This window comes from Bos grunniens, chromosome 18 (genome assembly GCF_055505025.1).
Source record: "Bos grunniens cultivar Pamir isolate PY7600 chromosome 18, Bosgru_T2T1.0, whole genome shotgun sequence".
Taxonomy (NCBI): Eukaryota; Metazoa; Chordata; class Mammalia; order Artiodactyla; family Bovidae; genus Bos; species Bos grunniens.
This window is the reverse complement of record NC_141182.1, coordinates 48,649,830-48,673,008: the sequence shown is the minus strand read 5'-3', so window position 1 is coordinate 48,673,008 and position 23,179 is coordinate 48,649,830. Positions and strand designations below refer to the sequence as shown.

The window sequence follows — 23,179 nt, the reverse complement described above, 5'->3', positions numbered from 1 at the left end:
TCCTAGGTAGCCTGTACGTAAGTTTACTCAAACTCGGGTCCATTGAGTCAGTGATGCCATCCAATCATATCCTGTCAACCCCCTTCCGCCTTCAATTGTTTCACAACCGTCTTTTTATACCAACCTAACTAAATGGGAAATAGATGGGGAAACAGTGGAAACAGTGTCAGACTTTATTTTGGGGGGCTCCAAAATCACTGCAGATGGTGACTGCAGCCATGAAATTAAAAGACACTTGCTCCTTGGAAGGAAAGTTATGACCAACCTAGATAGCATATTCAAAAGCAGAGACATTACTTTGGCAACAAAGGTCCATCTAGTCAAGGCTATGGTTTTTCCTGTGGTCACGTATGGATGTGAGAGTTGGACTGTGAAGAAGGCTGAGCGCCGAAGAATTGATGCTTTTGAACTGTGGTGTTGGAGAAGACTCTTGAGTCCCTTGGACTGCAAGGAGATCCAACCAGTCCATTCTGAAGGATATCAGCCCTGGGATTTCTTTGGAAGGAATGACGCTGAAGCTGAAACTGCAGTACTTTGGCCACTTCATGTGAAGAATTGACTCATTGGAAAAGACTCTGGTGCTGGGAGGGATTGGGGGCAGGAGGAGAAGGGGATGACAGAGGATGAGATGGCTGGATGGCATCACCGACTCGATGGACGTGAGTCTGAGTGAACTCCGGGAGTTGGTGATGGACAGGGAGGCCTGGCGTGCTGTGATTCATGGGGTTGCAAAGAGTCAGACACGACAGAGCGACTGAACTGAACTAAACGTACTACCTCTAAATTTCTCTCAACTCTTGGTACCTGCTTAGTGGTTCCAGATAACCAAACAGTTCTCTGTCTTCCAAAAGACCTTTACCATCTGACACGTGAAGAAGACAAAGTGGGACTTACCTAGCAAGTCAAGGGTGCAGCCAAAAGGGGAGAAAGAAAGCAAAATACTCATTTCAATCCCATGTGTCAGGGACACCTGTTCACCTCCTACAAGAGCATACTTAAGCACTTCAATAGCACTTAAAAAAAACACACAGGCTTTAGAGTGCTGGCTCAGAAATAGTGGCCCAGGGGCTTGGTGGCTCCATGGCATGTGGAATCTAACCCCACTGATCCAACCTGTCCCTTGCGTAGCAGGGTGGATTCTTTACCACTGGACCACCAGGGAAGCCCCAGTTTTGTTTTTTTATACTCTAGGGTTAACCAGCTTTTTCCAAAGTCATTTTATTTTTGAAAGAAATTTCAACATGTACTTACTGTATATATAAATCCCCTCTTTAGCACTCCTGAAGCTCAGAGACCTTGAACTAGTGACTTCTCCCCAGCCAGTTTTATCTGCATACAAATGTAAAATACTACGACCCCTAGCAAGTGAGGAGGTAGATGTAACATAGTAAGACCCCCACCCCCACCAGCCTACTAGGGGCCTTGGTTTAGGGAGATACAGACTTGAAGATGGGCTTCCCTGATGGCTCAGTTGGTAAAGAATCCTGCAACGCAGGAGAACCGGGTTCTTTGGGTGTGGTGGGGCAATTCAGATTACACAGAGTTTAACGTTGGCCCGTCTGTATTCACATTCCCTTATGTGGATAACTTTGGTGGGACCTGTTTTATCCTTTTCAGTTCAGTTCAGTTGCTCAGTCGTGTCAGACTCTTTGCGACCCCATGAATCACAGCATGCCAGGCCTCCCTGTCCATCACCAACTCCCGGAGTTCACTCAAACTCACCTCCATCGAGTTGGTGATGCCACCCAGCCATCTCATCCTCTGTCGTCCCCTTCTCCTCTGGCCCCCAATCCTTCCCTGCATCAGGGTCTTTTCCAATGAGTCAACTCTTCACATGAGGTGGCCAAAGTACTGGAGTTTCAGCTTTAGCATCATTCCTTCCAATGAACACCCAGGACTGATCTCCTTTAGGATGGACTGGTTGGACCTCCTTGTAGTCCAAGGGACTCTCAAGAGTCTTCTCCAACACCACAGTTCAAAAGCATCAATTCTTCGGCGCTCAGCTTTCTTCACAGTCCAACTCTCACATCCATACATGACCACTGGAAAAACCATAGCCTTGACTAGACAGACCTTTGTTGGCAAAGTAATGTCTCTGCTTTTGAATATGCTATCTAGGTTGGTCATAACTTTCCTTCCAAGGAGTAAGCGTCTTCTAATTTCATGGCTGCAGTCACCATCTGCAGTAATTTTGGAGCCCCCCAAAATAAAGTCTGACACTTGTTTCCACTGTTTCCCCATCTATTTCCCATGAAGTGATGGGACCAGATGCCATATCTTAGTTTTCTGAATGTTAAGCTTTAAGCCAATTTTTTCACTCTCCTCTTTCACTTTCATCAAGAGGCTTTTTAGTTCCTCTTCACTTTCTGCCATAAAGGTGGTGTCATCTGCATATCTGAGGTTATTGATATTTCTCCCGGCTATATACAAACGCATGATTGCAAACTTGGAGATTGGCAGTTATTTCGCCATTATGCCCGTGGACATTCAGTTGTCTCCAGTTTCTCCTTTATGAAACAGCTGTGGTGAACTTTGAACACAATGTTCAAAAGCACTGTGAACTGTTTTCTTAGGTCAGGTTTCTACTGGGTTAAAGGTTTCATGCGGAATCACTCTAATGGCCGGCGAACTTAGAAGACTGTTTCCGGTTGCCCTTGATAAAGATGGCGGAAAGGGGGACCGTCTCCGCGGTCAGCCTAGGGCTTCGATGCCCTCACCAAGCATGGCGGCCTTTTGTGCCCGCCCCCATCGCTTACTCTCGTCGCCTTACACCACCAGTCAGTGGCAATGGCGGCAGCGTTTGCGGCTGTTCGGCGATTCGGCAACTTGCTTATCCCGCGTGAGTCACCTCTTGGTCTTTGAGGGGTCCTTTGAGCTGTCGTGCTGTCATTGCGACAGTTGGACAGAGAGGCCTGTCCAGGGTCACCGAGGGTTCGAACCCCTTATTAAACTCACGGGTCTATGTGCCCCCATCCAAAGGGCTTATGTCTTACAGTTGGGCCGCTGACAAGCTCAGTGTACTCAGTCTGGGGTGAGTACCATGATCACAGGGCTTTCTGGGTGGCGCTAGTGGTAAAGAACCTGCCTGCCAATGCAGGAGACTTAAGAGACACGGGTTCGATTCCCGGGTCGGGAAGGTCCCCTGAAGAAGGGCAGGGCAACCCACTCCAGTATTCTTGCCTGGAGAATCCCATGGACAGAGGAGCCTAATGGGCTATGGCCCAGAGGGTTGCAAAGAACGGGCTAGGGCCAAAGGGTTGCTTCACGACTAGAGCAACTTAGCGTGCACCACAGTCATGGGTCTGAAGTGATCCTCAGGCTGAGGCCTCGGATAAGTGCACCTGAATCTTAAAGTCTGGTGGTGGTGGTGGTGCTTTAGTCACTCCGTGGCGTCTGACTCTTGTGACACCATGGACTGTAGCCTTCCAGGCTCCTCTGTCCATGGGATTTCCCAGGCAAGAATACAGGAGTGGGTTGCCATTTCTTTTCCAGGGGATCTTCCTAATCAGGGCGGTCAAACCCGGTCCTCCTGCATTGCAGGCAGATTCTTTACTGAGTGAGCCACCAGGGAAGCCCCTCTTAAAGTCTGTATCCCCTAAACCGAGGCCTCTCATAGGCTGTGTCCCCCAACCTAGTGTCAACTGAGATGTGTACCCTCTGCTTTTGAAGGTGCTGTGCCCCGTATTCAGGGTCATCAAAGGCACTTCCTACCTCTGTCTCCCCAGGATTGACAGCCTCCAGCAACCTGGGTCTCAACCTTCGCCCAATGAGTGCCTTTGCAGAAGAGGAAGCCTCCAAAGCGTCCCCAGAAGAAGCCCCAGGCCACAGCTATGAGTCCCTTCGGGTGACAGCTGCCCAGAAACACGTTCTGCATGTGCAACTAAACCGGCCTGAGAAGAGAAATGCCATGAACAAGGCCTTCTGGAGGTCTGGCCTGCAGATCCTGGAGGCCTGCCTGCACGAGGAGGCAGGGGCTGGGGCACTGGGCAGGGGAGGGCCTGAGGGCAGGGGATTCCCACCCCAGACACAGCCCTTCCTCCTTTCCCCTTCTGCAGAGAAATGGTGGTATGCTTCAACAAGATTGCAGAAGATTCTGACTGTCGTGTGGTGGTGATCTCTGGTGCAGGAAAAATGTTCAGTTCAGGTAGCAGCTGCTCTCCACACCCACCCCTGCCAGTCTCCCCTGCTCCTGGGAGTAGAATAATGCTTCATAATTAGGGTTTTAAGCAGCTTCTAAATTCTGCTTTATATGCATGCTAAGTCGCTTCAGTTGTCTGACTCTTTGCGACCCATGGACTGTAGCCCACCAGGCTCCTCTGTCCATGGGGATTCTCTAGGAAAGCATACTGGAGTGAGTGGCTGTGCCCTTCTCCAGGGGATCTTTCTGATCCAGGGATCAAACCCATGTCTCATATGTCTCCTGCACTGGGAGGCGGGTTCTTTACCACTAGTGCCACCTTTTACTTGGGGAAGGTCTGCTTAAATCATTTTCAAATGTAGAAATTAGTCCAACAAAAGACAGGATCACGGGCTCTAAAGTCTGGTTTTCACGCTGAATCTATGGCCTTGATGAAGGCCCTTGACCTCTCAGTCTTTTTTTGGGTGTCAATAAAATGTGTTGTGATAATTACATGCTTTCTGGGAATTCCGTATCAAGTCCAATGTTAGGATTTGGTGCTTTCACTTCAGGGGCCCAGGTTCAGTCCCTGGTTGGGGAACTAAGATCCTGCCAGCTGCACATGAAGTGGCCAAGACCTTTTTTTCTTAAATACATGTTTTTGTGCAATTAATTTTGAACCTACATGAACTGATTTTCTGTTCATGTCTATTGGGTCTTTTGATTGTCCCACAAGTCTATTCATCAGGTTGGATAATTTCCATCGATCAGGTTCATCGTCTCCTTTGTCTTCTCTCTTCTGCTGTTAAACCCATCTAGTGATTTTTTTTTTTTTAATTTCAAGGTGTAAAAAACCCAATACTGCAGAGCACAGTAACATGAGATATGCCTGTATCTTAGTTTCCTTTTTTTTTTTTTTATAGTTTCCATTCTTCTGCTGAAGTTTCATATCTTTTTATTCATCACAATCATATTTTTCTTTGCATCATTCAGCATGGTTACAATGGCTGTTTTTAAAATCCTGTCTCCTGATCCCAACATCGGGGCCACCTTGGGGTCAATCTCTGTTTATTACCTTTTCTCCTGAAAAAAAAATGAGTCTCATTTTCCTGTTTCTTTGTTTTTGGAGTAAGGTTGGATTGCATGTATCCTGGATGTTGGACTATGGAAGAAAATGATATGGAAATTCTAGATCCTATTACATAATTCCAGAGTGCTGAATTTCCTGTTTTAGCAGCTACGTTGGTATCAGTTTTTAAATCTCTTTGCTGGGCTGTAGGTCTGGTTCATGGGTCTCTTGTTATAGAGATTTGGGCAGAGCTTATACACAGAATCTGGGGCTCTCCTCTCTGGCTGTCTGCTTTCTGGAATTTTACCCCTTCATTTTCCATCAGTTGAGGTCCCCCTGGACTCTGTCCTATGGTTCTTCAGGCACAACTTCACCCTGTACTCAGGTTAAATTTAAAAAAAAAAACCAGGTAACTCACTTGGCTGGTTCCTTCTAGAAGAATCTGCTTGGTACCCTCAGGTAATTGGACCTTGTTCATCTAGGGCACATAGTTGGCATCTGTGGGAGGCTCCATGCCAGAAGTGAGGGATCACATACACTGATTTCTGCACAGGGCGCAGCCCAGTGCTGGGGACCCAGTGGCGACTGAGATAGCCCCAGGCCCTGCCCCTCCTTCAGTGGGGAAGACTGGACATTAAACAATGTATTTCTTTGTGTTTCCTCTCTTTCCTTCTGTTCTATTTCTCTGTAACATCTTTGCCTGTCCCTTGTTTCCTTTTTCTGTTCTTCATTTCTTTGTTCATCCATTCAACATTCTGCGAGGTCACTCCAGTGTCAGCCCCCTTCCTGGGTGACCCCGACCTTGAAATAGGAAGCAGCCTGTTTTCTGACCCCTCATCCTGATGAAGTGCAGAATGAGGGTTCATCTCTAGCTGTGCCTGGCCAGAGGTCCTCATCTTTCAGCTCTCAGTTGATTGTGCTCATTTTGTTCCATTTTCAACCTGAAGGCCAGAAAGAAGACATTTAGTTTAATTAGCAGTTTTAAAGATTGAATGAAACTGCTAATTAAAAAAAAAATAGTCCAGACTTATTTACATTTGTGGAGTGTCTCTGAGCACTTTACACATGTTAATTTATTCTCACCACAGCCCTATGAGACAAGCTCAGTCATCATCCCCATTTGATAGATGAGGAAACTGAGACCCACAGAGAGGAAGAAGTGTGCCCAGTCCTCATTGTTGGGATTTTTGAATGTGGGCTGCCTGGCTGCAGAATCCTTGCCCTTCACCACTAAGTGACTATGGCCCAGGTGTGTGGCAAGCTGATTCAGAGTATTCCTGGCCCAGTAGCCAGCCACCTCCCACCCCTGCCACCTCCACACACCTTCACCTCTCTGTGAGCTTCTGATCTGAAGACAATGGCGATGCTATGAGCACCCATGGGTGCAGTGGTAAAGAATCCACCTGCCAGGCAGGAGACACAGGTTCGATCCCTGTGTTAGGAAGATCCCCTGGAGAAGGACATGGCAACCCACTCCAGTATTCTTGCCTGAGAAATCCCATAGACAGAGGAGCCTGGCAGGCTACAGTCCATGGGGTCGCAAAGAGTTGGACACAACTTAGCAACTCATCACCCCCCTCATCAGGTTGCATCGAGGACTAAATGAGTTAATAGGCACCAAATGTTAATTCATGTGAAACTTTTATTGATGTAGCTGTTATTCTTGATGATGATGAATAACTTAATTATGACAGTGAATGAGATCTGAAACATTTAGAGGTTCCCAGGGAACGAGATGAGAGACTCCTCAAAAATGAGTTCTGGCTCTGGAAGGGAAAGACCTCGTACCATGGTCTGGGGCCCTTTATTCCAAGGGGTTGCAGACAACCACCCATGTCTGCAGATCCAAGTAGGGCAGATAAACCAGCAAAGCCCGTGGGAGGAGGTGTCGCAAGTTGCCGAGCTGAGCTTGTTCTGGGAGTAAGCGTGGTTCCCACTGAGTCATACAAGCTTCTCGGACCTGGTGTGGAAGCCAGCAGATGCCTACAGACTGATGCAGGTGGTTCTGGCCTTGGCAGAGATGGAATGTATAACAATAGGACCTATTGTGATGCCATTACATGCCAGGCACTGCTCAAAGCGCCATGAGCTCTGTCTCTTGAATCCTTGCAGCCCCATGAGCTCTAGCGAGGGTTTTAGCCTCAATTTTCAGAGCAGAAACCCAAGACCCAGAGAACGGAGTGACCTGGCTGAGGTCACACAGAGTTCTTTTTTTTTTTTTTTAATAATTTTATTGTATTTATTTATTTTGGGCTGTTCTGGGTCTTCATTGCTGCAAGGGCTTTTCTCTAGTTGTGGCGAGCAGGGGCCACTCTCTAGCTGTTGTATGAGGGCTTCTCATTGTGATGGCTTCTCTTGTTGCAGAGCATGGGCTCTAGGGTGCAAGGGCTTCAGTCGTTGCAGCTCCTGAGTTCTAGAGTGCAGGTTCAGTAGTTGGGGTGCCCTGGTTTAGTCACTCCACAGCATATGGGATCTTCCTGCCCAGGGATCAAACCCATCTCACCTGCATTGGCAGACGGATTCTTTACCACTGAGCCACCAGGGAAGCCCTATTTTATTTTTATTTGAAGGATAATTGGGGTTATATCCTACTCATATTTAACTTGCACAAATTCAGCTCTACCAAGTCAACACTCCTCTGTTCTCGCTCATTTAAACAAGCTGCAGAGGCCACAAAGCTATAGAGGGTCAGGGGTGTGGCCAAATGTGGGACTGATTTTTCCAGCTTTGTCAAATTGCACTGTTCAGACAAGCGAAAAATGAGAATGATTAACCTCAGGAAGAAGAAAATTCTGCTCAGAACCATCCTGTAGCTCCATCTCACTCAGAGTCAAAGCCAAGTCCTCCTTTTGGCACACGAGGCCCCACAGAATCTGCCTCTGTCACCTCTCTATCCTTGGCTCTTCCTACTCTCCTTGCTCACTCTGCTCCACTACGCTGGCCTCCTCCATGGTCCTCACGCAGACACCAGGGGCACTCCCACCCTAGGGCCTCTGCACTGGCGTCCCTAACATTGAGAACTGTCTTATCCCAGGTATCTGTACAGTTTCCTCCCTCTGGTCCTTCAGATCTTTACTCATATGTCACCGTTTCAGTGAGAGGGTCCCTGACCACCCCAGTTAATACTGCAACAGCCCTCACTGCACATGGCGTATGCCTGTGCACATGCGCACGTACGTGCGTGTGCACACACACACACTCACACTCCATTCCATTTCCCTCCTTTAATTTTTTTAGTACTTTTCTCCACTGGACAAAATGAATTTTCTCATTTGTTTGTTTCCCCCCAGAAGAGCAGCCCCCTGCGGGCAGAGCTTGTTGTCTGTGTTGTTCATTGATGAAGCACCTGCTGTGTACTAAGCTGTGTTAGGCACAGGGATAGAGTGGGAGGCAAAAAGCCAAACGCCTTGCGTGCACGCACATGCCTGTGCATGTGTATGTGTGTGTGTGTAGCTGACAAGCTCCTCTGCTCATGGATCTCACATCCTAGAGAGGGAGACAGGCACACAATTATGTGATAACAAGAGGGCAGTGTGGGAGGCACGGCAAAGGAGGTGAAGGGTGACAGGCAGCTATCGAGCCAGGGTGGGGAGGAGGGCCTCCCTGAGGAGGTGGACTTTGCCCTGTGGCTTGAACAGTGTGATGGAGTCAGTCTTGAGACCATTGCTGGGGAAAGGCTGCTCTAGGCAGAGGGAGGAATAGGCATGAAGGCCCCAGGAAGGGAATGTGTCGCGTTGTTGTAACAGCTGGTGGAGGCCTGCGTGCCCAGTGGAATAGGTTAGAAATGGTGCTTGTGCAGAGTTGGTAAGGTCCTGGTATAAGACCCCGCATTTTGTTCTATATGAGAGGGATGGATGGATGGGAAGAAGAGAGGGCCCTGAGGTGATCACAAGGGCCCTGAGGCTGTGTGTGAGGAACAGAATGTGGGAGCAGGTCAGTGGAGGAAAAGGTCGAACTTGGGATTGTCTTAAGGTTGGAGTGACAAAGACTGCTCCATTTCTGACCTCCCTGTCTTAGGAAACATTACCACCTTTGACGAAATTAGTGTTAGTTGCTCAAGTCATGTCCAACTCTTTGAGATCCCATAGACTGTAGCCCAGTCCACAGAGGAGCCAGCCCTTCTGTCCATGGGATTTTCCAGCAAGAATACTGGAGTGGGTTGCCATTTCCTTCTCCAGGGGATCTTCCCGACCCAGGGATCAAACCCAGGTCTCCGGCATTGAAGGCAGATTCTTTACCGCCCAGAGCCAGCTGCATGGCTCTGGGTTTGAAATCTCAGTTCCACTGCTCACAAGCCAGGGTGACCTTGGGCAAGTGACTTAAGCTCCCTGTGCCTTAGTTTCTCCCCCGATAAAATGGAGATAGTAATAGGACCTACCTTAGAGGATCACTGTGAGGCTTAAGTGAGCAGAGACTCAATACGTGTTAACTTGTATTGCCCTTCACACCCCAAATGCGACCCCTCCAGAAGTCCTGTGTGAGTTGCTTTCTCCACTGTGGTGGTTTGCCTGGCCTATGACCTCTAGTCGGGGCAATGGGTAGGGCCTGGGAGGCTAGGTGAGCCTCCCCACATCTCCCCACCAGGTATCGACCTTATGGACATGGCTTCAGACCTCCTTCAGCCCACAGGTGACGACAGTGCCCGCATCAGCTGGCACCTCCATAGCCTCCTCACCAGATACCAAGAGACCTTCAGCATCATCGAGAAGGTGACTCTGGGAGTCTAGCAGGGTGTCCCCCCGACCTGCTGCTCCCGGACCAGCCTTGACCCTGCCTTTTCTGTCCCCTTCCAGTGCCCTAAGCCGGTGATCGCTGCCATCCATGGAGGCTGCATTGGCGGAGGTTGAGTCTGAACCCACCCACCCCAGATCTGTTGCTAGTTAGACTTTGCCCCAAGGTGCAAGCCCCTGCTCCCCACTCTGGGAATGGGTGTGGGTCAGTCCTGTGGTTGTTCATTGTCTCTGGCCTCTACTTCCCAGGAGTGGATCTCATCACTGCCTGTGACATCCGATACAGTACCCGGGATTCTTTCTTCCAGGTGAAGGTGAGCCATTCTCCCAAGCTTCTGCTCCCTTGGGTCCTACTGAGGGCTGAGAAATGAGTGGCAGAGCCGGGTCAGAGCAGGGACGGAGCAAGCTAAAGGGGGTGGGAGTGAGCCTCTATGGCTTCATGGAAGAGTTAGAATTGAATCTTAAAAAGTAAAACTTGGCCATTGAGGACATCAAGGGGAGGTCACGGAGTCAATGTGAGGTCAAGAGTGAGTCAAGGTGTGGGGGAGGGGAAGAGGGTGGGGGCTTTGCTCAAGTCAGTGCTGGAGTGGGTGGGAGGCAGGATGGAGCTCATGGATGGAGGGGGTCAGGGCAAGGCTTTTCCTGGAGATAGATGCAGCTGACTTCAAAGAGTTGGGAGGACAGAGGAGTTGGAAGGTGGGCTATATTCTAGAGCGAAGGAACCTATATGGGCAAAAGTCTGTGGATGGGAATGAAAAGGGGTGTCTGGGAGGGGCGTCTCCGAGGTGAGAGTGTGCTGGGACTCTGAGGTAAATGCAGAGTTTCGCTGGCATTGAGGCTGCAGTGGGGACAATACTGGGCAGAAACCAAGCACTAACACTATGGCTTCCCCCAGGAGGTGGACGTAGGTTTGGCGGCAGATGTGGGAACCCTGCAGCGACTGCCCAAAGTCATCGGGAACCAGAGGTGGGTGAGAGGAACCTGGGGAAGGGGACAGCAGAGCATCTCCTAAACCGGATGCCATCCTCTTGCATGTCCTGCCCTCTTGCAGCCTGGTCAACGAGCTGGCCTACACTGCCCGCAAGATGATGGCTGACGAGGCCCTGGAGAGTGGACTGGTCAGGTAAGGGCTGAGGCCTGTGCTGGATAAGAATTCAGGGACAGGCAGACTTGGGTGGGGCTCCCTGGATTCCCATGCACCTTAACTCATGGATTGCAAGTGGCCTCCTCTCTGTGGATGGTCTGGAGTCTACTGCCTTGCTCCGATTGGTCCATTTCACCAGTGCTGTCTTCCACTTTCTACTGCGATTGGTCACTTCTTCATCCATGGGAGGGAGAGGAGAGCTCTTCTCAGATTGCCTGATTTCCGATTCCTTTCATCCTCAGCCGGCTCTTCCCAGACAAGGAGAGCATGCTTGATGCGGCTTTCACCTTGGCAGCTGAGATTTCCAGCAAGAGCCCCGTGGCGGTGCAGAGCACAAAAATCAACCTGATCTACTCCCGCGACCATTCGGTGATGGAGAGCCTCAACTATATGGTGAGACTCTCCATCCAATCGGTCACACCCATCTCTGATTCCTTGAGTGACCAATCAGGACCCAGCGGCCATTTACAGGCCTTGTCCTCTGATTGGCTCGCTGCTATCTCCCTCCCATTTTTCATTGGTCCAACGAAAATCTTCCTGTATTCTTTCTATTACCGGCTGCCATCTTTATCCAGAAATCCTGGAACATGAGCATGCTACAAACAAAAGACATCATGAAGTCTGTCCAGGCCGCAATAGAGAAGAAGGATCTGAAGACCGTCTCCTTCTCTAAGCTCTGAGAGGCCTGTCATCCCAGGTCTTGACGCAGGGGTCTGGCTTTGCCCTGCCTCCTGCCTGCATGTTCTCATTCACGGGAAGGGAGGATTCATAAAGATGGTCCAGCTTGCTGTCTTCTCAAGTCTTCCAGTTTTTATCTTCATGACACATTTCTTCCTGCCTTATCTTTGCCCCACGAGCAATAAAGCAATGTAAAGAACCCGGTGTCCTTGTTGGAAAGAGAGGCGAGGCAGAAAGAGTAGGTAGATCAATGACCCTGGGGGCTCTAAGGACCACGGTTGTGTTGAATGTTGGGAATAGAGATTTGACCAATTGGGAACGGGAGCTGTGCAGATGATGACCATTCAGAGTGTTGGTGGGCAGGCCAGGCCTGGTAGAAAGTCATGTGATTCCCTTTAGGTTGATGAGGCTACAGATGGTCTCCCTGCCTGCTTTATGCTTAAGGGCAGAGTCTACCCTGCCTGGTACCCACTCACCACAGAACATAGTGGGATCTGGTGCTGGAGTGTGGCTAGGAGTCAGCTGCTACACACTCTTGGGCCAACTGCCTCACTTCTTTAGGCTTCGAGTTTTCCATAGGTAATCTCAACCTCCTGGGGAATTAGGACTAGGCGCTTTCACTGCGGTGGCCCAGGGTTCAATCCCTGGTCAGGGAGCTAAGATCATACAAGCCTGGTGGCACTGCCAAAAAAATTAATTAAAAACAAACAACTAACCTCCTGGATTTATGTTTGGAAAGAGAGCAAAGTATTATTTTCCCTCTGTCTTTGAGTATTTTAGCATTACTTTGGTGTCTTGTATATGCCACATCCTATTCTGCATATTTATTAATTTAGTGACTACTTTCAAGGACTCTATGAGGTTGATACTATTAATATTCTCCCATTTAACAGACAGGCACATGGGCAAATTGAAGTGAAGGCACTGACCCAAGATCAAAGCCAAGAAATGGCAGAGGAAGGAATTCAACCCAGAGCTTCTGGCTCCAGAAGTTGGTGATCTAAAGCACTACATACACAATATAATGTACATAGTAGAGCCATGCAGTGGGCAAGCAATAAATTTAGGTCTTTTCACAGTTCCTGGGAGTACCAAGAGTGCCCAGGTCCTCCCTGCTTTCACTTTTTTCATTGCCCATCTGTTCTGAGCCACTCCTTTTAGCCTTGCCCTGCCCAACCCTCCTGGCCTCACCTTCCCTCTGCTAACAAAGGTCCAGTCAGGTTTTATGGGCTCTGATAAGGGCCAAAGTTCACCAGCACTTCCTCTTTACAAAAGAGCCTAGAGCGGCTCTGAGCTCAGTTGCACCAGGTGTGGCCCCAGTGATCTGGATGCTGGTTGGTCACTAGTGAGGCTGGTAAGAGAAGGGAGCCTGGGATGTGCAGAAGAGAGACCCCACCATGGACCCTGCCCTGCCAGCCACACCCTTATCCTCAGCTATAAGAGCCACCCACCACCTGCTAGCTGCCACCATTCACGACTCCTGCAGCTTTTCTCACAGGAGAAGTCACCAGCCCAGCCTCTAAAGATGGCCTTTGTCCCTGCACCAGGCTATCAGCCCACCTACAACCCGGTGAGATACCCTAACCCCGGGGTTAGCTCCACCCGGACCTCCACGCACCAATTTATCCTCATCCTGAGCCTCAGAGGCACCCATCTGTGACCCTTGGGGCTGATTTACCCAGTAGTGACCCTGGAGCCTGACTTACTCCCAATCTGACTCTCAGGCTATTTGCTTCCATCTCTAACTCAGCTCTCTTCATCTCACTGATCCCTCCCACTTTGGTTTCCTCTCCCTTGCTTAATGGAGTGGGGCTGGAGGGGCTTCTGAATAAGTGGTAAGGGCTGCAATAGGGAGATGGCCTTTGAGGCCCCTCACCCGACCCCATCTGCAGACGCTGCCCTACCACAACCCCATCCCAGGAGGTCTCAGAGTTGGAATGTCCATTTACATCCAAGGAGTGGCTAGCGAGCACATGAAGAGGTAAGACCCTCACCTGTGCCAGGCGAGCAAAGGAGGAAGTGGGGAGAGAAGGGGCTGACTACAAATGGGGCTTCCAGCCCAAATGCAGGAGGCCTACTTCCCTTCCTCCACCCTGGCTGAGAAGAGGGCTCTATGTCACTGCATCGGATGGCCAAAGACCAGCCCTGGTCTGGGGAGTCCAGGGTTTGGTGATCAGATCAAGAGGGGGACCCTCGGGACTGGGAGGTGTCAGGGAGACTCACTATGACAGGTGGCCCCAAACTTGGAACACTGGATTGGAATTGATGGGTATGATAGCATGAATTAAGATCATGGGCTCAGAACTGGTCCACTTGAGTTCACATCCCAGATCTGTCACTTACCAACAGTGTGACTGGGAAAGCTCTGTGTGCTTTACTTTCTCATCTATAAAATGAGTTTTGATGATTCAATGTGTAAAATGTGTAAAGTAGTATAATCAGTGCTACAATAACTTAGCTTTTAAAAAAATGTTATTTTATTAATTTATTTACTTTTGGCTGCCCAGGGTCTTCATTGCTGCATACAGGCTTTTCTCTAGTTGCAGTGAGGGGGCATTACTCTCTAGTGGCAGTGTGCGGGCTTCTTATTGTGGTAGCTTAGCTTGATGTGAAACACAGGCTCTAGAGCTCGGGCTTAATAGTTGTGATGCATGGCCTCAGTAGTTGCTGCTCACGAGCTTAGTCGCCCTGGCACATGTGGAATCTTCCCAGACCGGGGATTGAACCCGTGTCCCCTTCACTGGCAGGCAGAGTCCCAACCACTGGGCCATCAGAGAAGTCCTTAGATTTTTTTTTTTTAAATTTTATTTTATTTTTAAACTTTACATAATTGTATTAGTTTTGCCAAATATCTTAGATTTTTTTTTATGGCTTTAAAATAGGATCATCGTTTCTTTGTTCATTTTTTATACATCCGCTGAGCGCCCACTCTGTGCCTAGACGCTGGGAACAGAGCAGTCAACAGGACAAAGATCCCTGGAGCTGACATCCTAGTAGAGGATATGGATAAAAAATAAATTTAACTCAAATATACAATTTGGCAAATGGTGATAAATGCTATGGAGACAAATAAGGAGAGAAGAGAGATGGGGAACAGATGTGGGGGAGAGGATGTGGCATTGTCCCATTAAATAAGGTGGCCAGGGAAGGGAACTTTTCAGCAAAGACCTGAAGGAGGTGAGGGAGGGAGTCTGGGGTGTGTCTGAGGTGTATCTGAGTGCAAAGTCCTGAGGCAGGTGTGTGCCTGCATCCTTGCGGTAATTTGTGGGATGCTGATGTGAAATGAGCTGTGGAAAGTGCTCGGATTTGGGTCTTCCGGACGACAGAGAATGAGATGGTTGGATGGCATCACTGACTCGATGGACATGAGTTTGAGCAAGCTCCAGGAGTTGGTGATGGACAGGGAAGCCTGGCATGCAGCAGTCCATGGGGTCGCAAAGAGTTGGACAGGACTGAGCAACTGAACTGAACTGAGAGTCCCTCTGGCTGCATGTGGGGAATGGGCTTCAGGAACTGGGGACAGGGATAAAGAGACTTGAACTGATAGATTCAAGTTTGTCGGGGCAAACGCAGGAGTCCCAGGGCTGGTCCTATTTGAAACTGGGTGGGGGAAGGATTTCTCATAAGGACAGGGAGTAAGGGACGGGGTAGCGATGGGAAACTGCCCCTTGGAGTGCGGCCAGGGGTACAGCCCTCCGTGTCCCGCCAGGTTCTTTGTGAACTTCGAGGTGGGGCAGGGCCAAGGGGCAGACGTCGCCTTCCACTTCAATCCCCGCTTTGATGGCTGGGATAAGGTGGTCTTGAACTCGAAGCAGAACGGCTCGTGGGGCAAGGAGGAGAGGAAAATGAGCATGCCCTTCCGCAAGGGCGCGGCCTTCGAGCTGGTGTTCACGGTCATGACGGAGCACTTCAAGGTCAGAGCCGTGGGGGCGGGGCCTCCCCGCCCCGCTCCTCCCTCCCTCCTTTTCTTCCTGTCTGCCTGCCTGCCTGCCTTTCTTCCCTTACTCCTTCCCACCCGCCGTTTCTTTCTTCTTTTTCCCTCTCTCCCTTTCCCCTCCCTCCTCCCTTTTTTCTTTTCTTTTCCTTCTTTCCTGCCTATTAGCCAATTCTTTTTCTTTTAATTTTTTTTTCATTTAGAACTTTTTAAATACAAATTCTCTCATCTCTTTTTCTTATTCCCATTCCTCCACCGTGGAGACCCTTCTGACATGTTTCGCGTTTATCATCTTGCCCCTCTGTGTTCTTGTGAGATTGAGATTTGTGTTAGTCGCTTCAGGCGTATCCAACTCTTTGCCACCCCATGGACTGCAGCCCGCCAGGCTCCTCTGTCCCTGAAATTCTCCAGGCAAGAATACTGGAGTGGGTTGCCCTTCTCCTCAGGGGATCTTCCTGACCCAGGCGTCGAACCCAGGTGTCCCCCATTTCAGGCAGACTCTTTAACTTCTGAGCCACTAGGAAAGCCCAAACACGCGCAAAAGGAAGCACCGAATTGTGGGAAACCCTCCTCTCCTGGGCCAGGGCTGATAGCTGTCAACTCCAGGTCTGTCTGCTCCCATGTCTACCTGCCACTTCCCCTCCCCTATCATTTAACTGCAAATCCTAGATATCATATAATTTCATTCATAAATATTTTAGTTTTGACCCCATGTCAAAAAGCTCCCTATTGCCTGCTTCCTGTTTCTGCCTTCCCAAGGTCATGGGTGCCGACTCTGACCTTACCCCTGCCCTCCAGGTGGTGGTGAATGGGACTCCCTTCCATGAGTTTAAGCACCGGATCCCGCTGCAGATGGTCACCCACCTGCATGTGGATGGCGACCTGATGCTTCAATCAATTAACTTCATTGGAGGCCAGCCTCCCTCAAACCAGGTGTGTGGTGTCTCTCTCTCCTGTCTGCTTGTTTCCTTCCTTAATTCGTGCCCATGTTTACTTATTTCCTGGGCACTTTCTCTGTGCCAGACCCACTGCTGGGTGATTCCATGGACCCAGCGGCAACCAAGACAGTCTACTGGGAAGATGGCTCTGTTGCCAGATGGTGGTGGCCACAGGTGGTCAGTGCGGGGGTGGGAGGTATACAGGGGATTTGGAGAGTCCTTCTTTTTCTAAGGTATTTGAACCATTTTCTACACCATCATTTTGTTTATTTTCACTTATTTTTTTGGCTGTGCCACTTGGCTTACAAGAGCCTTGTTCCCTGACCAGCGATTGAACCCTGGCCCTTGGTGATGAAAGTGCAGACTCCCAACCTCTGGACCATCAGGGAATTCCCTGCAGGGTCTTAAGGAAGGACTTTCTGAAGGAGACATAGGTGTGTGAGCTGAGTCAGAAAGCACAGACCCAGTGACCAGGAAACCCACTCCCAGGTCCATAGTGAACGATTGGCCACCAAAATACAGGCACTAGAACCCTCCCAGCAGCACCACTTGGAGCAGCTCAAACTCCATACCCCTGGCATGTCGTTTAGCTGAGGGCTCTCCCCTTCCCAACCTGTGAGTCCCCCAGTCCCTCCCAGGGGAAAGTACTCTCTGACGATCATCAGCCCCATTCTACAGATGTGGGAACTGAGGCACAGAGAGCTTAAGTAACTTGCCCAAGGTCTTGGAGCTTGTAATTGGCAGAGGCACAGATCAAACCACTCTGCCTCCCCAGTGAGGAATGTCTTCATCCATAGGTAACCTCAGGCCTAGGGTAACCTCATTTTACTCTTGCGCTCCATCAATGTATTGTATTATTTTTTTAGTTTTTATTTATTTATTTTTGGCCTCACTGCCAAAAATGAGGGAATTCCCTCATCAATGTATCTTAAAAAAAAAAAAAATGGAAATTCCCTGGTGGTCCAGGGATTATGACTTTGTTCTTTCACTGCTGAGCAATTGGGTTAGATCCCTGGTCAGGGAACTAAGATCCCACCAAATGCACAATACAGGCAGGAGAAAAAAAAAAATGAAGCTATTTTTTAAAACTGGCTTAACACAGAAGTCAAGGCAGAAAGGAGTTCATTAGAAACAGAGAGAAAGGGTAAATAAAAATTGTCTAGATGGGGGAAAAGGTTTTCTGGGCACAAGAAGCCACAGTTGAGAAGGTGAGGGCAAGTGAGAGAGAAACAAAGGCAGGGAGAGCCAGAGACTGAGAAAGAGAGAGTCTCACACAGACTGAAAATGCCTGAGACAGACAGGGGAGAGATGGGAACTTGGCTGGTAAAAGCACCCCTGGTTGCCTCAGGGTGGTCACGCAGAGTGAGGGGCAAATCGTGGTTGGTGATGAGGTGAGCAGAGTATTATGTGGGCTTGGGAGGTGTTCTGAGGATGCTCACTTTATTGCGGGACTCCTGGACTGAGGAGGGAGGTGAGGAGTGGATGAGGGTCCTGGGACAGCAGGAAGCCAGGAGGGGGCAGGTATCAGCCTTGTCCTAGAGGGGTGGGGAGAGGTGCACTGAAGATCCCTAAACTTGATGAGTTCCTTGCCATGAATGAGCCATCTGGGCACACCCAGAGTTCCCATGGATGGTGGTGGCGGGCTGCCCTGGGGCAGGCATCCTTGACACCTTCCAGGCCCTAGTTTGGGGCCCCACTCATTGCCTCCTTCTCCTCTCTCCACAGATGCCCATGCCTGCTCAGGCATACCCAGTAAGTACCTGCTGGTGGGTGATGGACTTCCCCTCGAGGTGTGGGTTCAGTGGCTGAGGAGGCCCTGGGGCCCCCCTCATTGCCTCCTTCTCCTCTCTCCACAGATGCCCATGTCTGCTCAGGCGTACCCAGTAAGTACCTGCTGGTGGGTGATGGACTTCCCCTCGAGGTGGGGGTTCAGTGGCTGAGGAGGCCCTGGGGCCCCCAGCCTCTCATCACTCATGTCTTCCTTCTATCCATGTAGAGTCCCGGACAGTACTATCAACAACAAAGCAGACTGCCTGTAAGTGGGACAGTGTATGGCCATTTGGGTGTTGGGTGGTAAGAGTTGGGGGTGGTCAGATTGGATCCCAGTTGTATTAATCCAGCACCTAGAGATATGCCTGCATGTAGTAGCTGTTGTTGTCGTTTAGTCGCTCAGTCGTGTCTGACTGTTTGTGACCCCATAGACTGTAGCCCGCCAGGCTCCTCTGTCCATGGGATTCTCCAGGCAAGAATACTGGAGTGGGTTGCCATTTCCTTCTCTGGGCGAACTTCCCAACTCAGGGACTGAACCCACATCTCCTGCATTGGCAGGTGGATTCTTTACCTCTGAGCCATCAGGGACTGCCCCTATATGCCATAGGTGTGCCCTAATTTTTGTCGAATATTACAGAATAGTATCTCCTCTTCCTCACTTCACAGACCATGGAGGGACCCCCAGCCTTCAACCCGGTAAGGTCTCTGGCAGGAGTTTAGGGTTCTGTGGTGGGCAGTTTGTGGGAAAACAGGAGTGGGAGGTCCTGAACCACTGGGAGACCTGAGAAGTTTGGAAACAGAACGGGCAGAGCACATTTGGGACAGGAGGTGGGTGGGGAGAGGGTAGAATTGGTGGTCGGAGTCGGTGGGGCTTGGAGGTTTGGAGCGTTTCCCAGGATAAGTGAATGCTCCTCTCTGAAAATTCGTCCCTGCCTCTGGCTTCTGGGGACCTGAGAGATGTTGGGGTGTTGTGTTTTCTTTCCACAGCCCGTGCCATTTAATGGGAGACTGCAAGGGGGGCTCATAGCTCGAAGAACCATCATTATCAAGGGCTACATACCCCCTACAGCCAAGAGGTACAGAATCTAGATTGAGGTGTGAAATCTCTGTCACCATCATCGCTCAAACCTAGGAGTCTGAACCCCTAACCCCCTCCTCCATTGGAGACCCCGGAGTCCAGGCCCCAGTTCCCTCTTTCCTTGGGGAGCAAGGTGCTCCCCCAGCCCCCCTCCCATACCCCCACCTTACTCCTGCCTTCCTCTCTGCCCCAGCTTTGTCATCAACTTCAAGGTGGGATCCTCTGGGGACGTGGCTCTGCACATTAACCCCCGCATGACCGAGGGCGCTGTGGTTCGGAACAGCTTTCTGAATGGCTCTTGGGGATCTGAGGAGAGGAAGGTCTCCTACAACCCATTTGGTCCTGGACAGTTCTTTGATGTGAGTCTGGGGTTTCTTTCCCTGCTTCCCTCTGAAGCGTCTGTCCTGGCCCTGGCCTCATACCTGCCCTTCTCCCTGCAGCTGTCTGTTCGTTGTGGTGCAGATCGCTTCAAGGTGTATGCCGATGGCCAGCACCTCTTCGACTTCTCCCATCGCCTCTCAGCCTTCCAGAGGGTGGACTTGGTGGAGATCCATGGTGATGTCACCTTGTCCTACGTCCAGATCTGATCTATTCCTGGGGCTATAACCCTTGGGAACACAGAGGAATGGTTGGATTTTTAGGTGGACCCTTTCTAAGCCCCTAATAAAATGTCTGAGGGTGTCTCATGAATGTATGTGACTCCATTCACTTCCCTCATTGTCTCTTTCTTTTTGATTCAGCCATCCAGTCATCTGGTCATCCATCTTCTCATCATAATAAACCTAGGCCTTTGAGTGTATCAACCCATTCACTCCTCACAATGCCAGTAGGTAGGAACTATTAATATCTTCCATGTGTAAATGATGAGGAAACAGGCAAAGAAAAATGAAGTTCACTGCCTAAGGTCACAGAGTCCTTAAATGGCAGAACCAGGATTCAAATCGAGGTGGTCTGGTTCCCATGCTCAACCACTGTGTAGTCTTGTAGTGGGAATTCCTAATAATGTACTTTTACAGCCTTGAGAAATTTCACAGAAATAGCACCTGAAAAAACAACATATTATGTTTTTATGTTAATGACTATCTTTCATGTTTTTCTTAAGAATTATCACCTTGTTACAAACTCCAAGGCCAGACCCAGAAGGGAGTATGACTGGGATCATGAAAACATGGACCTTGAAACACCGGGTTGGCGCCAGGCATGAACACTGCCTAAGCACTTGCTAATTGTTCCCGAGACTAGCCCAGAAGGGAACGGCCTGGGATAAGCACAAGGAGATCTGGACTAAGTCAGTGTAGTTCATTACGTTTAGAAGTACATGATTAACATAACGTGTCTTGAGAAGGATAAGATCTGACAAAGCCTTGTAGTCTGCAATTAGGAATAAAAGCTGAACTCAGAGTGGACTCTGCCCCTCAGTCCAATAGAGGCTGCAGGTCCCCTGACCCATTGCACCAGATTTCGTGTTCTGGCTTCATTCTTGTCACGTGCTCCTGGACCATTAGGGCAACATAACCTGTTGTCCCATCCACCACTATATCCATCTAACCAAAAGTCCATAGATCTATTCAACATCTAAACATCTAGCCACTCGCTAGTCCATTTATCCATCTGTTCAGCCATCTTTTCATCCAACCCTTCATCCATCCACCCATCCATTCATCTCTCCACCTCTTTCATCATCCAGCAATATTTCTAAACAGTCATGCAAGCATATGTTCATCCATCCACCTAAATATCCAACCATTCATTCACTCATCAGTCAATCTTCCTTTCCCTTTATCCATTCAGCTCTCTGTTCATCCACTCATCATCCAATCCTTCACCTTCCATCTATTCAAGCATCTATTTACTCATTTATTAGTCCATATGTCTATCCATTCAGCCATCCTTACATCCAAATTTCATTCATCCATTCATCTCTTCACTCCTTCATTTGTCCATGCAATTCTCTGCCTTACAGCACATCCATCCATCCATCCATTTGTCCATTCACCTCTCCATCCAGTCATCCATTCATTTCTCCATTTATATCTATCCATTCATCCATTCATCTCTTCATGATTAATTCCTGTTTATGCACCCATTTATCTCTTCATATGTCCACTAACCATCTGCCATTTATTCAGACATCCCTTTATCATCACCTTTGTGTTGATTTAGTAATTCATTTATTTATACTTTCTTGCATCCATTTATTCCCTTATAATTTGACTTACTCACTTGCTTGTTCTCATATCCAGTTATTTGTCAGTGCCCACTCAGTTGCTCATTCAGTTTATTGTCTCATTCATTCACCTAGTCTAGTTCTCAAATAGTTCTATGTTGCAATCTCCTGGGGAGTTTTTAAAAAATATTGATATCTGATCCCAACCCAGACCTTGATTAGATTAAACTATATAAAAATACCATTTTTGTAGGTTTAAAAGTGCTTAAATGTCAATCATTCCATATGTTCCAGCCTGGTATATCAGTAGCAGGTCCCAGGCATCAGTATGTTCATTTAGTTCTTCAGATGATTCTATGGATTTGTCAGACTCTGATCAAAGATGTTCCTCAGACCCTGGATGGATGCTAGGAGGGGTCAGGAAGGGAGGAGGGATGACCTGGGCACCTCCAGTCTGAGGCTCCTCCTTCTGGACTCTCTCTTGTCACACTGAACAGTCACTGCCTAGGAATGACCATGGAGATACACATCAGACATGAGCCTAGAGGGGCTTAGGGAGAGGGGCCCCCAAAGAGCTGGGGAGGTCATGTCTGATTTTGTATCACTGCTGCAAAATGTCTGAAGAAATAATGGCTACAGACTTACCCAATTTTATGGAAGATATTAGATTCTAGATCCAAGAAGCTCAATGTACTGCAAGTAGGATAAATACAAAGAGATCCATACCTAGACCCAACATAGTCAAACTGCAGGAAGAAGGAAAAATGACAAGGACAGTTTTGAAAGCTGCAAGTGAAAAACAGCTCAACACAAACAGGGGAACAGCATGTGTTTACAGAAAGAACTAACTGTTCACAGAAACAATGGAGGTCAGAATGCAGTTGAATGATTTATTCAGAGTGCTAAAGAAAGGAAAACTGTCAATAATTCTATATTCAACAAAACTACATTTTAAAACTGAAGGCAAGGGACTTCCCCGGTGGTCCAGTGGTTGAGAATCCTCAACTGCCAATGCAGAGGATGAGAGTTCAATCCCTGGTTGGGGAACTAAATTCTCACATGCCCAGGGCAGCTAAGCCCACGGGCCACACCACAGAGCACTCTGTAACCCATTTGCCACAACTACAGAGAAACCAGCGTGCTGCAGCAAAGGGTCCTGCAGGCCACAGGAAGATCCCGCATACCACAGCTGAGACCCAACACAGCCCAAAATGATGAAATAGCTAAGTAAATATTAAAAAAACAAAACTGAAGGCAAAAGAAAGACATTCTCAGGTAGACAAAAATCAAGAATTCATTGTGAGCTGATCTACCCTGTTGGAAATGCTAAAGAAAGTCCTTCACTTTGAAAGAAAATGACATCAAATCCACAGGAAGAAACAAATGAAGAATCCTAGAAATTATAAATATGTGGGTAAACATTTTTAAAAATCAAAGTTTTTTTTTTATTTAAAAATGTGATTGTAAAAGTGGAAATTATAACACTATGTTGTAGAGTGTATAACATATATGGATGTGATGGAACAACAGTAGCACAAAATAAGGTGGGAAATG

General features: G+C 48.7%; 2 protein-coding genes across 8 annotated transcripts; both read left to right on the top strand.

The window, feature by feature from the left end:
• Nucleotides 1–2,780: 2,780 nt before the first annotated feature.
• Nucleotides 2,781–11,937, top strand: ECH1 (enoyl-CoA hydratase 1). Its single transcript, XM_086352370.1, has 10 exons — nucleotides 2,781–2,839; nucleotides 3,726–3,927; nucleotides 4,056–4,144; nucleotides 9,771–9,895; nucleotides 9,980–10,028; nucleotides 10,166–10,230; nucleotides 10,812–10,882; nucleotides 10,968–11,039; nucleotides 11,303–11,453; nucleotides 11,636–11,937. The coding sequence occupies exons 1-10, from the start codon at nucleotides 2,788–2,790 to the stop codon at nucleotides 11,738–11,740; spliced, it is 981 nt and encodes a 326-aa protein (XP_086208496.1). The 5' UTR covers nucleotides 2,781–2,787; the 3' UTR covers nucleotides 11,741–11,937.
• A 1,098-nt stretch (nucleotides 11,938–13,035) lies between these two features.
• Nucleotides 13,036–20,148, top strand: LGALS4 (galectin 4). 7 transcript variants are annotated; one of them, XR_015145946.1, is made up of 11 exons: nucleotides 13,036–13,308; nucleotides 13,631–13,719; nucleotides 15,448–15,652; nucleotides 16,471–16,605; nucleotides 18,336–18,362; nucleotides 18,467–18,493; nucleotides 18,607–18,645; nucleotides 19,018–19,076; nucleotides 19,368–19,456; nucleotides 19,652–19,817; nucleotides 19,899–20,148. XR_015145946.1 is itself a non-coding variant. In XM_086352364.1 (11 exons), exons 1-11 carry the CDS (start codon nucleotides 13,264–13,266, stop codon nucleotides 20,043–20,045), a joined length of 999 nt encoding a protein of 332 aa, XP_086208490.1. In that variant the 5' UTR covers nucleotides 13,036–13,263; the 3' UTR covers nucleotides 20,046–20,148. The 7 variants fall into 7 exon arrangements, 6 of the variants coding, with proteins under 6 accessions (XP_086208490.1, XP_086208492.1, XP_086208495.1 ...); XM_086352364.1 differs by having other exon boundaries at nucleotides 19,047–19,076; XM_086352368.1 differs by lacking the exons at nucleotides 13,036–13,308; nucleotides 13,631–13,719; nucleotides 15,448–15,652 and adding exons at nucleotides 15,700–16,083; nucleotides 16,166–16,278 and having other exon boundaries at nucleotides 19,047–19,076.
• Nucleotides 20,149–23,179: the final 3,031 nt, after the last annotated feature.